The following is a 16,223-nucleotide window of genomic DNA, read 5'->3' as shown; positions in this document are numbered from 1 at the left end:
CTTCCTGGCCCTTGCATTTTTTTAACCCGTATTTCTAAAGTACAGGAGCCCAAATGCTCAAGAATCCAGAGTCGTCATATGCGCCAGGAATGGACAAATGAAAAACTTACTTGCTACAGCTTTACAGGTACATTAGTGCAACAACACAACAAAAATGTACTATAATTAATAATACAATAAATTATCAGTACAAGAAGGTAACCAGATCATAAATAGTGCAAAACAAAGTAGTGCAACCTAATCAAGATCTGTAGCAGATCGATTTTGCGATTAAGGTTGAGCAGTGTGGTTCAAGAGCTTGAAAGTTGATGGGATAATAACTAAACTTGGAGGTCACAGTTCTGATATTACTGCCCTTTAGAGCGAGCGCTTCCCACTATTTAAAGGAGGAAGAGAGAAAGCAGGGGGAAAAAAAGCAACCAGTTATCTGAAGTTGGGGGAAAAAGTTGAAGTCTCATTAAGAAAGTGGCAACAGCACATTCAAATTCTAGATTTGGTAGATGGTTGAGAGGGATTCAATGAATGTGGTGTGTTTGGAGTTTCAAAAGTCCTTAGATTGGCTGCTACTTAGGTAATTAACCCCAAATGGAGCACACGTGTTTGATGGTGTACTGGTAGACTGTGGATTGGTTAACGACAAATTGGTAGGTTGTGAGCAATGGGGCATACGGAAAGTGGGATGTTTTTGCATGTTAGAGTGAAGGGCAAGATAGGTGGGGGTAAAGAACCCTGAATGATGAGAGAAACTGAGGCTCTGGTCAGGAAAAAGGAGGAGGCAAGGATTGGGGATTAAGTATCTTTGGAGGTTGTGTATGGAATTAAGGAGCATACTTAAGGAAATTAGGAGGGCAAAAGGGGGCACGAGATAGCTCTGGTAGACAAGATTAAGGAAATTCCAAAGAGATTTATTTCACAAGTATATTAAGGGGAAAAGGGTAACTAGAGAATAATGCTTATCAGAACGATAGTGGTATTCTATGCATGGACCCTCAGGAGGTGGGCTATGTCTTCAATGAGTATTTCTCCTCTGTTTTTACTGTGGAGTAAGACATGAAGACTAACAAACTTGGTATATTTAAAGGAAATGTCCGGTACAATCAAGAAGGTGCTGGACATCCTAAAACATACGACGTTAAATAAATCTCCAGAGCCTGGAATCAGCTGTAATCAAAGGGTACTGTGAGAAGCTAGAGAGAAAATTGCAGAGGTCTTGACTATATACGAATCATCATTAGACATTGGTGAAGTGCAGGAAGACTGGAGAGTGGCTAATGTGCCTTAAGAAGGGCTGGAAAGAAAAACCTGGGAACTATAGTAAGCCAACATCTGTGGTAGGAAAGTTACTGAAGAGGATTCCAGTCGATAAGATGTATTTCTGGAGGCAGTCACACCTGTTAGAGTAACTGCTTCCAACTTGGTCTGTGGTCGGCGGAGGGGGGGATGTGTTGGGACTACAAATGAAGCAGTGAAGCAGGCTGGGGGGTAGAGACAAAGGTAGCGTTAGAGGAGCTTTGGCCCTTGAGCATTTCAAGCAGGTCTGAGATTCTTGCTCCCTGTGCAGATGAGTGCAGGCTGTAGGAAGGGTGAGCACCTAACTGTGGCACTGTGGATCAGGGAGCCATTCAATAGGGGAGAGAGAAGAAACACATAGTCGTCGTTGGGGATAGTATAATCAGAGGAATAGGCAATGTTCACTGTCACGAGGATCAAGAGTCCCATAGGCTCTGTTGCTTGCCTGTTGCCTGGGTTGAGGACATCTCATCTGACCTGTAGAAGGTGTAGTCTATTTTCTAAATGGGAAGACAAGTCATAAATCAGAGGTGCAAAGGGACTTGGGAGTGCTGGTACAGGATTCCCGGAAAGTTATTTTGCATGTCGAATTGATAGTAAGGAAGGCAAATGCAATGCTAGAATTTATTTTGACAGGACTAGAATATAAAAAATATGGATGTATTGCTGAGACTTTATAAGGCATTGGTCAGACCACATTTGGAGTATTGTGAGCAGTTTTGATTTGCTTAACATATGATGAGCATTTGACAGCACTGGGCCTCTACTCGCTGGAGTTTGGAAGGATGAGTGGGTCTTCTTTGAAACTTACCGAATAGTGAAAGACCTGTATAGAATGGATGTGGAGAGGATGTTTCCACTAGTGGAAGAGTCTTGGATCAGAGATCATAGCATCAGAATAAAAGGATGTTCCTTTAGGAAGGAGATGAGGAATTTCTTTAGTCAGAGGGTGGTGAATCTGTGGAATTCATTGCCACAGAAGGCTGTGGAGGCCAACAATGGATATTTTTAAGGTGGTGATTGATATCTTCTTGATTGGTATGTGTGGCAGGGGTTATAGGGAGAAGGCAAGAGTTAAGAGGGGAAGATAGATCAGCCATGACTGAATGGCAGAGTAGACTTGATGGGCTGAATGGTCTAATTCTGTCCTTATAACTTATGATCCATTGAGTTCCTCCAGCAGTAGCTTGTTTGATCTGATTCCAGCATCTGCAGTTGCTTATTCTGCTTGGGTACCTTACAGCTGCCAAACAACCCCTCCTCACTTTTATTCACCTGTCACTTGCCAAACTTTGTCCCACCACCACCTGTCTTACAGTTTACCCCTCCCCCCCCCCCCAACCTCTACAACCAGTCTGAAGAGGGGTTTGGATCTGAAACATCACCTATCCATATTCTCCAGAGACGTGTTGAGTTACTTTATGACTTTGTAATTTTGGTAAAAGATTCCAGCATCTGCAAAGTTCCCTCTATCTCATCTATTCACTAACCCCGTCGACCTCAAGGACATGAGGAAGAATCTCTTTCGTCAGAGAGTGGTGAATTCGTTGAACTGAAGGGGGGGGGGGGGGGAGTGTTGGAGTGGGAGGACTGGCTCAGCTACCTTGTAATTTTGTCAGCGCCCTTTATGTGGCAACTGTTTGCATACCTTGAGTATGCAAGTAAATGATTTCACTGTGGGTACACAAAAATGCTGGAGAAACTCAGCGGGTGCAGCAGCATCTATGGAGCGAAGGAAATGGGCGACGTTTCGGGCCGAAACCCTTCTTCAGACTGGTTTCACTGTGACTTGTTCCTTCATTCATCCATTCATTCTTCCTGCTGTACCTCTCTCTTCGGTGACGCCCAAAGCCGACGGTTGACGCCCACGTACCTCGCGCATGCGCATTATGTGCAAGGTGAGGCTCGAGCCTCGCCCACTGACTCATGATTGGACGATGCTATTGCGCCGCCAGCCACTAGGAGGTCGAGTTATTGAGGGGTGGGTAACCCCATGGAAACGGGGCGGCGCTGAGAGCTGAGCTGCCGGCGGGCAAGAGCCGCACATCGGCACCGGTGACTCGGCCTTGAAAAGCCGTGGATCGGTACCCGGAGTCCAGCGCCCACCGGGGAGAGCCACACGGAGTGGGATAAGCGGCCCTGCGGTTTGCGGGGAAGAACCGCTGACCGGCATCGTTAGCCCCGCGGCCCGTGTACCGGACTTGTGGCCTGGAGCTCCTTGTCGTGGAGCGGAGCCCAGCGGCAGTGGCGGCGCAGGATGGTGAGTGAGCTGATCAGCAGGTCGCGGAGACGTCTTCTTCTGATCCATTGCCGCCGAGATAAGGTCAGGAGCCCGATGTCCAATAGCTCTTGGCTACTAATCGGTGCCGAGTGGCAGAGGTAACCGCTCCCTCGCCGTTGATCCGTTGGTCAGAGGTGGCGCCCGGCAGCGCAGAGGCATTGTCGCATTAGCACCAGGATCAGCCCTGATGATGGGGGCAGATGGGGTCACTTACTTCCGGAGGCTGGTAGTAATCTGGTGGTGGTGTTCAAAGATCCTATAGCAGAGGATCTTTGGTGGTGTTTAGACAGAGAAGCAGAGTCGTTCTCTGGTGATGAATAGACGATTTTAGGAAAGGGAGGCATGATGGTGCTCCCGTGACATCACTGTTGCTGTCCCTGGTTGCAGTGTTGGAATTATCAGTTATTGCATCGTGCCTCCGGTAACTCTTTCTGTGCTGCTCTAGTAACGAAGAAGGTGGCATTGAGTTTAGTATCCAGAATAATGACCTGGATTATGTCAAAAGTCTTGAGAGTTTCCATGACGCCAAACTAAGTAGGTGAACATTCAGATTCCTAACTTGAACCGTGTCGTCAATTGTCATTTGAATTGTCTGCTTGAATGAGTTGAATGAGTATTTGCTGATCTGGTTGTTCAGTGAAGTTTCTCATTAATGGGATGCTGAAAATGGTGGTGGTGGAGCTGTTGAAGGTCAGGAGAAGGTGAATGTGCTTTTTCTTGGTGGTGATGACCATCATAATATGGAACATACAATGCAGCACAAGAACAAGGCCTTCGGCCACAATGTCGGCACTGAACACGATACCAAGACCACTGCTTATGTACCTGCAGATAATCCATATCCCTCCATTCTCTGCATATCCATATGTCTATCTAAAAGTCTCTTAAATGCCGCTGTTGTATCTGCATCTTCAACACACCAGGCAGCGTGTTCCAGGCACTGATTACCCTCTGTAAAGAAACTTGCCCTGTACATCTCCTTTAAATGTTGCCCCACTCTCCTTATAGCTATGCCTTCTAGTATTTGATGTTTCATCCTTGGGGGGAAAAGGGTTCTGACTATATATCCTAGGTATGCCTCATTATTTTATATGTTTTGATCAGGTCTGTCCACAACCTCCAGCATTCTTGATAAAAACAATCTATGTCTGTAAACTGCTCCCTGTTGCTAATACCTCCTAACCTAGACTGCATTCTGGTAAACATCCCTTCCCAAAGCCTCCTGACACTGATGTACAGTGAAGCATAGTATTTTCGGAAATTTTGGAGTGATTGGATGTTCCAATCTTTAAAACAAGGATTGATGAAAAGTGATCAGTGTTCAGGAAACAAGACTTCATCAACTGGGGCACCGAATATAAGAGCAAGGAGCCACTTTCTAAAACATTGGTTGTGTAGGCCACAGCTGGAGTACAGTGTACATTTCTGTTTTGACACATTTCAGTAATTATGTAAATATAATGGAAGGGGTGTAGAGTAGATGAATCATGAATGTGATCAGGGATGGCACATTCCAGTTATGATAGACCAGATAGGCTGGGTTTCTTTGCCATGGAGTGGAAGAGGCTGAGACGAGACCTGATAGGTAAATAGTAAGAAACCTTTATTCATACCAGATGCATCTAAGACGGAAGAGCATTGGTAAGTGATAAGAGGTTAGAGGCAATCTGAGGAGCATTTTCTTCAGTGAGATGGTGGTTTAAGGGAGTGCACTATCTAAGGTATGGTAGATGTGTAAACTCTCACAATATTTAAGCATTTAGATGGTACTTGACTTGAAAGCATAAAAGGCTAATTACTATGTGCTGGTAAATGGGAGTAGTACGGATGGTACTTTCCAGTCAGCATGGCATGCTGGGCTGAGGGTCCTCTGCTGAAAAATGACTCCATGATTCTGTGAATGTTAATTGTTGCTTTCAATCCAATCCTGAATGTTGTCCAAACTCCACTGTAGGATGACCTGAATTGCTACATTTTTGGCATTGGCATGGAACTGAACAGAGATAATGAATGTATGCATTGTTACAGCAGTACCAGTGTAGGAATTTAAAGCATCACATTAGAATGGTGTCAGACAACATTGGGTTAAAGCAGCAGCTGCTTTTGATTCAGATTAGTTTATTGTCATATACACCAGGGTCAATGAAATGCCTTGTTCACATCAAGCTAACAGGGCACGCATTATAATTCTAGTTATGATAAATACAATAACAAGTGCAAAACAACAGAATAAAGCAGGATTGTATTGCAAGAAAATTAAAGTACAATAATAACGGAATTAGGTCAAGTTATGAGTAAGAGTATGTGGCAGCAGCTTCGGGAAGGAGATGTGAAAGAGTTGATTGGTTTAACAGTCTAATAGTAGTGGGGTAGAAGCTGGTCTTGTGTCTGGGCATTCAAGCTTTTAAGTTCCTGTATCCTCTCCTGGAAGGTAACGGGAGAAAAATGAATGGCCAGGATGGCAGACATCCTTGAGAATAGTTTGAGTGTTCATGATGACTGGATGGAAGGAAGAGATACTGAGTTGTGTTCACCACCAACTGCAGGTTCTGTCAGTAATGAGCCTATATGAGGCCGAGATGCCTCCCGTGAGAGTACTTTCCAAATTGCATGTGTAAAAATTTAAGAGAATCTTTGTGGACATGCTGAATCTTCTTGGACGCCAAAGAACGCTAATAGATTAGTATACAAACTCAAAGCACATGGTATTGGGGGTTCAGTATTGATGTGGATAGAGAACTGGCTGGCAGACGGGAAGCAAAGAGTAGGAGTAAACGGGTCCTTTTCACAATGGCAGGCAGCGACTAGTGGGGTACCGCAAGGCTCAGTGCTGGGACCCCAGCTATTTACAATATATATTAATGATTTGGACGAGGGAATTGAATGCAACATCTCAAAGTTTGCGGATGACACGAAGCTGGGGGGCAGTGTTAGCTGTGAGGAGGATGCTCGGAGGCTGCGAGGTGACTTGGATAGGCTGGGTGAGTGGGCAAATGCATGGCAGATGCAGTATAATGTGGATAAATGTGAGGTTATCCACTTTGGTGGCAAAAACAGGAAAGTAGACTATTATCTGAATGGTGGCCGATTAGGAAAAGGGGAGATGCAACGAGACCTGGATGTCATGGTACACCAGTCATTAAAAGTAGGCATGCAGGTGCAGCAGGCAGTGAAGAAAGCGAATGGTATGTTAGCATTCATAGCAAAAGGATTTGAGTATAGGAGCAGGGAGGTTCTACTGCAGTTGTACAGGGTCTTGGTGAGACCACACCTGGAGTATTGCGTACAGTTTTGGTCTCCTAATCTGAGGAAAGACATTCTTGCCATAGTACAGAGAAGGTTCACCAGACTGATTCCTGGGATGTCAGGACTTTCATATGAAGAAAGACTGGATAGACTCGGCTTGTACTCGCTAGAATTTAGAAGATTGAGGGGGGATCTTATAGAAACTTACAAAATTCTTAAGGGGTTGGACAGGCTAGATGCAGGAAGATTGTTTCCGATGTTGGGGAAGTCCAGGTGCTCTTCAACCCCGCAACTCGGGCGGGAGAAGTCGCCGTTGCGGAAGCCCCGAAAAGCGGTCTCCCACCAGGGACCCGCGGGCTCCCGGTATTACTGTCCGGGGGTCACAGTTTTAGGATAAGGGGGAAATCTTTTAGGACCGAGATGAGGAAAACATTTTTCACACAGAGAGTGGTGAATCTCTGGAATTCTCTGCCACAGAAGGTAGTTGAGGCCAGTTCATTGGCTATATTTAAGAGGGAGTTAGATGTGGCCCTTGTGGCTAAAGGGATCAGGGGGTATGGAGAGAAGGCAGGTACAGGATACTGAGTTGGATGATCAGCCATGATCATATTGAATGGCGGTGCAGGCTCGAAGGGCCGAATGGCCTACTCCTGCACCTATTTTCTATGTTTCTATGAAAGTAAATATGATGAAGTGCCTGCTTGATCACTGCAGTCAAAAGTGTGAAGGGACCAGGTTAGGTTTCTGGTGATAGACTGGAGTAGAGCAAGGGACTGAGCACACAACCCTGAGGGGCACTGGTGTTGAGGGTCAGATTGGAGAAAATATAACCGATTCTAACCGACTGCTGGTCAGGAATTCTAGAAGCCAGTTGCAGATGGAGGCCCCAAGGCCAAAGTCCAGAATTTTAGGGATGCATTCATTTGGAAATATGGTGTTGAAGGCTGAACTGTTGTAGAGTCATACAGTACGTAAACAGCTCTTTCATCCCAGCTTGCTCATGCCGACCAAGATACCCCATTTATGCTAGTCCCATCTGCCAGCATTTGGCTTGTATTTGTCTGAACCTTTCCTATCTATGTACCTTTCCAATGCATAGCATACTGATATAGATGTTCTTATCAAGGTGATCCATAGCTGAATATAGTGCAAGGTTTATAGCATTCTCTATAGAATTAATTTTCCTATACAATACTTATTTTCCTATACGCAAATTGCAGGATCTCTGAATTATCTGTAAGATTGGATCAGATGTGGTCGTCATTAGTCTTTCAAAGCACTTCATTATGGTTAATGTTATGGTGTTACCAGTGGAGTGAAAATCTTAGATTACATTCTAACACTTTTGCCCTTTCAATTAGAAATTCTGCATTTGTGACTCGTCCCAGAACTGTATGCAACATTCTCCAATATACATTTGTCCAATAGTCATGGCCTTGGGAAAATATTTCGTTCAAAAGATGGCATATCCATAAATAGAGCATCACTTTGACATTGTGCTGATTAAAACATTTTTGTCTCTGGACACAGGGTCAATCTTGATCTTGGATGCTGTGTGTGAAGTTTGCACATTCTCCCTATGACCTCTTGTTTTCTCTGGATGCTCTGGTTTCTTCCCACATCCCAAAGACCCGTGGGTTGATAGGTTAATTGGCCACTGTAAATTGCCCCCGATGTGTAAGTGAGTGGTACAATCTGGTGGAAGTTTTTTGTATTGTATTTTAATGACCACACAGCCAGGCTGGTGGAATTTGTTTTCAGTACAGCTCGGTACAGGTTCCAACATTTCATCAAACATTAAACTTGTAACATAGATATACATACAAACAGACACATTTCATAATACATAAGGGCCATGCTTATTCGTATTTCCTCACCGTACAGAGTTTAAAAAGTTAATTGCAGTGGGAATGAAACTGTTTTTGAAGCGGTTTGTTTTGGAGGCAATTGACCTGTAACGCCTCCCAGAGGGCAGTAGCTGAAAGGCATAGTGTACAGGGTGAGTGGGGTCAGAGATGATCTTGCGGGCTTTGTGAAGTGTCCATTTGTGGTAAAGTGATTCAAGGGATGGTAGGGGTAAGCCAATAATTTTGGATGCTCTGTTTATGATGCGCTGTAATTTCTTCCGGGAGAGTGAGTCGAGACTGCCGAACCAGACTGTGATGGATGAAGTGAGGATGCTTTCGATGATGGCTGTCTAGAAGCGGAGCATGAGATGAGACCTTACTCTGAACTTCCTTAGCTGTCGGAGATGGAAAAGTCTTTGCTGGGCTTTTCCATAGATGTGGTCTGCGTTTGTCCTCCATTTGAGGTTGTTGCTGATGTGGGTTCCAAGGAGTTTGAAAGTGTCAGTGATGAAGATGGATTCACCTTTAATGAGCACAGGAGTTTTGGGGGATGGCTGGCGTCTTAGGTCGATGATGAGTTCTTTTGTTTTTGATGAGTTGAGTAAGAGATCATGGTCTGTGCACCAGGTCACTGCTTGGTTGACCTGTGCACGGTATTCAGTTTCTTGGTTGGTGATGAATCCTATGATGGTTGAGTCGTCCGCATACTTGTACAAGTTGACAGAGCTGTGGTGGGATATGAGCTGGTTTGTGTAAAGGGAGAAAAGCCAGGGTGAGAGAACACAGCCTTGGGGTGTGCCTGTACTGAGGAACAGAGGGAAGGATGTATTATTGTTGATCCTCACCCTCTGTTTCCTGTTCCAGAGAAAGCTGTGAATCCAGTAACGGATGCATGGTTCAATGTTCATGTCCAGTAATTTATTGAACAGTATGGCCGGGTTTATTGTATTGAATGCCGAGCTGAAATCCATGAACAGGATGCGGGCATATGTGTTTGCGGACTCCAGGTGGTTCAGAATGTGATGAGTTGCTAAGTTGACGGTGTCCTCAACTGACCTGTTGGCTCTGTATGCAAATTGGTATGGGCCCAATGTTGATGGGAAAGTAGCGATATAAAAAGGGATAAATGTAAATGTTGATTGAGATGCCATGGTTTCAGTAGGCTGATGGACCTGTTTCTCTGTTGTATGTCTGTCTATGTTTCTTTGCAGGGTTCATGTTTTTTCTCAAATTATTTTTCTGGCATGATCTCTATTCCATGCTTTCTTGGATTCCAAAAGTGTAATGATCACAGTCTTGAATGTACAACGATGGAACATACACAGAATTTGAGGTCATAGAGGCATGGAGACATAAGCACGTAAAAAGGTTATTCGGTCCATGCTGAACAAGATGGTCCCCCCCTAATCGAAGCTAGTCCCATTTAGCCCATATTCTTCTAAACCTTTCCTCTCTGTACCAGAGAATTCTATAGATTCACAAACCACTGATTGAAATATCCCTCCTGATCTTTGTTCTACATGTCCTATACTTCTATATCCCTTATCCTAATGATATTTTACCCAATTCTCGATTCTCCTGCTGTGAGGAGTAACCTCACAGCGGCCACCTTGTCCAGTGCCTTCATAATCCTGTATGTTTCAAAATCACCTTCATTCTTCTAACCATTAAGGAATACAGGGGATTTGTATGCAATCTTTCCTTGTAGTCCTATCAATTAATTCCAGAAATCAACTTGGTCCATTGCCTCCAACTCACATGTGTCATTCCTATGATGAGAAGATTAATTCTCTATGTAATCTATAATTTTGGTTTCAGCAGTGCCCTGTTTAAAACTCCTTATTCTTGTACATCAGTCTCATTGCTATATAGGTCAATGTGCTGTTCCATTTTCTAATTGCTTGTTGTACCTGCAAGCTGACTTTGTGATTCACAAATGAGGATACTACAGTTTGAGCACCAGCATTTAACAGAAATGTTGGAAACCCGGTGATAATTTAAAACAATTAGTTTAAGAACGACTAAAGTAGTTGTGAAAGAAGTAATTACAAGGTCAGTAGGAATTGATTGAAACAAAAAAGGTTGACAGCCATGTTGTTACATTTAGTTTAGTTTATTGTCAAGTGTACCGAGGTGCAGTGAAAAGCTTTTGTTGCGTGCTATCCAGTCAGCAGAAAGACTATACATGATTACAATCAAGTCATCCACAGTGTGTGGATGCAGGATAAAGGGAATCATTTTTAGTGCAATATAAAGTCTAGTAAAGTTCGATTTAAAAATAGTCCGAGGGTCTCTGATGAGGTAGATGGTAGCGCAGGACTAATGTCTAGTAGGATGGATCAGATGGCTGATAACAGCTGGGAAGAAACTGTCCCTGAATCTAGAGGCATGCGTTTCCACAATTCTGTACTTCCTGTCTGATGGGAAAGGGGAGAAGAGGGAGTGTCTGGGGTGAGACTCATCCTTGTTTATGCTGTATATTGAAGTGTAGATGGAGTCAATGGAAGGGAGGTTGATTTGTGTGATGATCTGGGCTGCGTCCACAATTCTCCCGCTGTTTATTGTGGTCTTGGAAGAAGCTGTTCCCAAACCATGCTGTGCTGCATCCCTATAAAATGCTTACTACGGAGCATCTGTCGAAGTTGTTGAGAGTTGTTGGGGACATGCCGAACTTCCTAAGCCTTCCATGGAAGCAGAGGAGTTGGTGTGCTTTCTTGGCTATTGCTTTGATATGGGTGGTCCAAGACAAGTTGCGGATGATATTTACTCATAGGAACTTGAAGCTTCCTACCATCTCTACTTTGGCACCGTCAATGTATACCGGGTATGTGTACCGCTTCACTTCCTGAAGTCGAACACCATTTCCTTTTTCTTTGCCTGCATGGAGAGAAAGATTGTCTTGACACCAGGTTACGATGTTCTCAATCCCATTCCTGTACATCGTCTCGTCAATATTTGATATCCGGCCCACCATGATGACGTTGTTTCTGAATTTGTAAGTTGATTTATATTTGTACTTGACTGCACAGTCGTGGGTGTATAAAGAGTAAAGACAAGGGCTGAGAATGCATCCTCGCCGAGCACCAGTGTTGAGGATTGTCATAGAGGATGATTTGTCACCTATCCTCCCTGGTTGTGGTCTGTTGGTGCGGAAGTTGTGGATCCGGTTGCAGAAATGAGTTCTGACCAAGTTCCACGAGTTTGGAGATCAGCTTGGATGGGAAAGTATGTAATAAAACAATAGGTACTAGTAGAGATTCGAAGAACTGCAGAGTTGGAATGTTGATTAAAGCACAAAGTGCTGGAGTAGCTTAGTGGGTTAGGCAACATCTCTGGAGTACATGGACAGGGAATGTTTCAACTTGGGATCCTTCTTCAGACTTGGAGTTGGAAGGGGTGGGGAATGAATGCAGGGAGTAAAGTTTGATGAAAGTTACCGACCCGGATAATTGCCTCCAATGTCCTCCACACTTGCTGCCTGACCTGCTGAGTTACTTTTTACTTAAATTATAGTGCATTTGCAGGGTTGTTATTAAGTTACAGTGACCGGTAGCTGATGTAAGTTACTTACTCGCAGTGATCTTGCTGTCTGGTAGACCATAAGTATTGTGCCAGGTCTAACGTTTTGATTTCCACATTCTACAATTGACCATGGGCCATCATGCTGACATATTAAAAGCAATGATAAAGGCGATGGTAAATTTAATTATTAAAAACCTTTATCATCTACCCCTTTTACCTACTTCCTTTCTCCTCGTCCATCTGCTCATCTCTGACACGACCCTACTCCAAATCCCCCATTTTCCTCTGCTGTTTCATTCCACCCACTATCCCTTTCTCTGGTTCTACATTTCACATTACACATTTGTGCCATTTTTTTCTTCACCACCTACAGCCATGGTTACTGTCTTCACCCATCTGTCAATCATCTCTCCTTGCATGAATTCACCTATCATTTTTGTCGGTCCTTGACCCTCGCCTATCTCTCCTGCTTTCTCCTCTCGGCTCCATCAGTCTGAAGAAGGATCCTGATCTGAACCATTGTCTGTCCATTTCCCTCCACAGACGTCTGCTGGGTTCCTCCAGCACTTTATTTTTCACTCAAGTTTCTAACATCTGCAGTCTATTGTGTGTCAGGATCTAGATGCACTTCAACTCCCCCTCCCATTCCGTATCCGACCTCTCTGTCCTGGGTCTCCTCCATGGCCAGAGCGAGCACCACCGGGAATTGGAGGAACAGCACCTCATATTCCGCTTGGGGAATCTGCATCCTGGGGGCATGAACATTGAATTCTCCCAATTTTGTTAGCCCTTGCTGTCTCCTCCCCTTCCTATCTCTCCCTCAGCCCTCAGGCTCTTACTCCTTTTTCCTTTCTTCTCCCACCCCCCATCAGTCTGAAGAAGGGGTTCGGCCCGAAACGTTGCCCATTTCCTTCGCTCCATAGATGCTGCTGCATCCGCTGAGTTTCTCCATCATTTCTGTGTACCTAGATACATATACTTGTTTGAAGTGCGCTGAGCTTAGTTAATTGTTTTGTGTTTGCTTCTTTAGATTCGTATTGCAGCTTTAAATGATACCACAGTGGTGGAAGACTGTGAGGAATCTTTCAAGAGCCACAAAACTCAAACCAAAGAAGCTCAGGTTTGTATAGTCTAATGTTTGCACTTGTATTGGGGTTATTAACTTCTTGACATTTTATTTCAAATGTAAAGTGATTCAAGAGTGTTTTACTGTCACATGTCCCGAAAAAGAACAATGAAATTCTTCTTTGCAGCAGGACAACAGATATATAAACATAGCACTCTGTAAACACCAAACCCTCGCTATAACGTACCACACGGGGGGGTAATAATTGTCCGTTATTACCAATTGTTCGCTATAACTGAATAACGGGATTAATATGTACAGCACTATTGGAAAAGCAACCAAAAAACATACACTACACAAAATATACAATACCTTGGGACGGACCAGTGCCGCTGCAGTATAGTTGCTACCTTAGAGTGCCAGAGACCCGAGTTCGATCCTGGTCTCTGGTGCTCCCTGTGGCCGTGTTACCTCCTACATACTGTCAGTTGTCCCTAATGTTGTGGGATGGAGCTAGTGTGCCAGGGCACCTGTTGTGGAAGGAGGGCATGGGGTGGGAATGGGGGGCGGTGTCATGCCCGGGTCTCTGGCGCTGTGTGGTGGTGGCTCTGCTAGGGGTTCACGGAGTTCAAGCTGTTGGAAAGGCTAGTTGTGCTGCAGCACGTCTCTGCGCTTGGGGGGGGGGGGGTGGCACCCGGAGGAAAGATAGAACCATTGCAGTAGTTATGTGGGAGGAAAGATAGAACCACTGTGCTAGTTCTATCCTACACACTGAACTGTCCTTAGTGTGTAGGATAGAACTAGTGTATGGGTGATCACAGGTCGGCACTGACTTGTTGTTTCCATGTTTTATCTCTAAACTAAAGGTAGGTAAAATGGTTCTAAAACATAATTTGCTCCATCCACCTAGTGGTCATTTGTGAAACGTGAACTCGTTCAACAACAGATTCTACCCGTAATATTTTTGTCTTTGCACTATTTTATATAGTCCCAAGTTTATGCAGTTCCGAGCTTATTTGGAGGATGTAGTGTTTAATAGTGTGATTAGTGTTGGAAAGAAGGTGCTCCTGGGTGTTAGTTTTCAGGTTCTAATGCCTTCCTCCCGATCGCAGGAGTTAAATGAATGTGTGGCCAGAGTGATATATGTCTCTGACTATGTCACCTTTTTGAGGCAACAATTCCTGTAGATCCTTTCAATGGTGGGGTGGTTAGTTCCTGTGATAGACTGGACAGTGTTCACCACCTTCTGCAATATTCTTTGTTCCTGGGCTTTCGAGTTGCTTAACCAGGCTGTGATGTAACCAGTTAATATGCTCTCTAATGTACATCTGTTGAAGCTCAAGAGAGTATTGGTTGACATACTGAATCTCCTCAATCTTATCAGGAAATAGAGGTGTTGATGGACTTTTTTTTAATGATTGCATGAATGTGCTGGGTCCAGGAGAGATCTTCAGAGATATGCATGCCCAGGAATTTGAAGCTTTTGACTCTCCGCCACCATCCCGTCGATGGTGGGAGAGTCCTGAACGAGGGATGTAGTTACAATATAAGGAAGCTGTCATTTAAAACTGATGTGTGTAGGGAATTTCTCTATCGAAGTCAGGGATTCTCTGAAATAGTGATATTACTCAAGGAATTCCATTACTAAAAGTTCAGGGAATTTAGGGCTTTATGGGCTGGCCTAGAAGAGGAGTTGCCTAGAACAGATAAGCTTTGATTGTATTGAATGACAGGGCTTGCTTGAGGGAGCATGTGGCTTGCAGCTGTTCGTGATTTCTTGTGTTCTTGTGGTTTGATAAATATCTTAAGCAGCTTATGTTGTTTGTCTGCTGGAGACATGTAAGACATGCTAGATATGTTGAAGGTAGACACAGAATACTGGAGTAACTCAGAGGGTGAGGCAGCATCACTGGAGAGAAGGAATGGGTGATGTTTCGGGTCTCGCGTCTCCCATTCCTTCTCTCCAGAGATGCTGCCTCAACCGCTGAGTTACTCCAGCATTTTGTGTCTACCTTCGATTTTACCAGCATCTGCAGTTCTTTCTTACTCTTCTAAGTATGTTAATTGGAGGCTGATCTACAAACTCTAACCAGTGTTTTTTTAATCAATATAGGAAGCAGAAGCTTTTTCCCTGTACCACAAAGCGTTAGATTTACAAAAACATGATCGTTATGAAGAATCTACAAAGGCTTATCATGAGCTATTGAATACTCAGCTGTTGAAAGAGGTAAGCATTAGAAAACAACCAGAAGGACCCCATTGCAATGTATTTGTAATTAATAACAAAATATTTAAGACCTATTTTGTTAGGCTACGTGAATTCGAAAAGCGTCCTTTTAGTGCTGCACAAGTAATTTTTTTAACATTCGCAGAAATGATGAATGGAAATTAATTTAGATTCTTTTGCAAGTATTTCTTTTTAGTGGTTTCTTGTGTAATCTATTGATGCCTGTTCTTCTATCGTCTGTGTTCCTTACATTTTTTTAGTGGATTGAATTTATTATTGATTAAAGATTTAGGTATTTTTTGCAATATTCTTTTCAGTTGTATCCAGGCAAACACATGCACTCTGACTGTTAAGAAAACTCCTCATAGGCGCAATCATACTCGTGTAAAAGAGTGTAAGTATAGTAGATTACACGTAGGCAGTGCACGAGTTGCTACATTTCCGGCGCCATCTTGTATCCTTCAAGTTCAAAGATGTTTAAAATGTTAAGAGTCTTAACTTGGCGATAAAGACCCTTTGTCCTGGTGTTGGCACTCGGTTGAAGTTGCAGGGTTGGCCTGGTCAAGCAATATTGTTGATTCCTTCTACTGCATCTCCACTGCTCTGAGCCATTGCAGGCTGCGTGCCGTAGGTGAGCCCCAGTCCACTCATCAACAGTCCCCTTTTCTCTGCCTGCTGCTGCTGCCGCCATCTTCCTCCAGTGGTAACGGATTCACCTTGTGGGACCGAGTGCCTGTCACTTGG

At 44.0% G+C, this 16,223-nt stretch overlaps 1 protein-coding gene across 3 annotated transcripts in view; it reads left to right on the top strand.

The window, feature by feature from the left end:
- Positions 1-3,274: 3,274 nt before the first annotated feature.
- Positions 3,275-16,223, top strand: part of cabin1 (calcineurin binding protein 1) — a 244,075-nt gene continuing 231,126 nt past the window's right edge. For all 3 annotated transcript variants that reach the window (XM_033043465.1, XM_033043466.1, XM_033043464.1), the window contains exons 1-3: positions 3,275-3,550; positions 13,217-13,306; positions 15,366-15,479. In XM_033043465.1, coding sequence (XP_032899356.1) covers positions 3,548-3,550; positions 13,217-13,306; positions 15,366-15,479 — 207 coding nt within the window. In that variant the 5' untranslated portion in view covers positions 3,275-3,547. The remainder of the gene's footprint in view (positions 3,551-13,216; positions 13,307-15,365; positions 15,480-16,223) is intronic.

The sequence above is a fragment of the Amblyraja radiata genome, chromosome 25 (assembly GCF_010909765.2).
Source record: "Amblyraja radiata isolate CabotCenter1 chromosome 25, sAmbRad1.1.pri, whole genome shotgun sequence".
In the NCBI taxonomy this organism is placed as follows: Eukaryota; Metazoa; Chordata; class Chondrichthyes; order Rajiformes; family Rajidae; genus Amblyraja; species Amblyraja radiata.
Note: the sequence above shows the minus strand (reverse complement) of the source record. Positions and strands in the feature narration are given on the sequence as shown.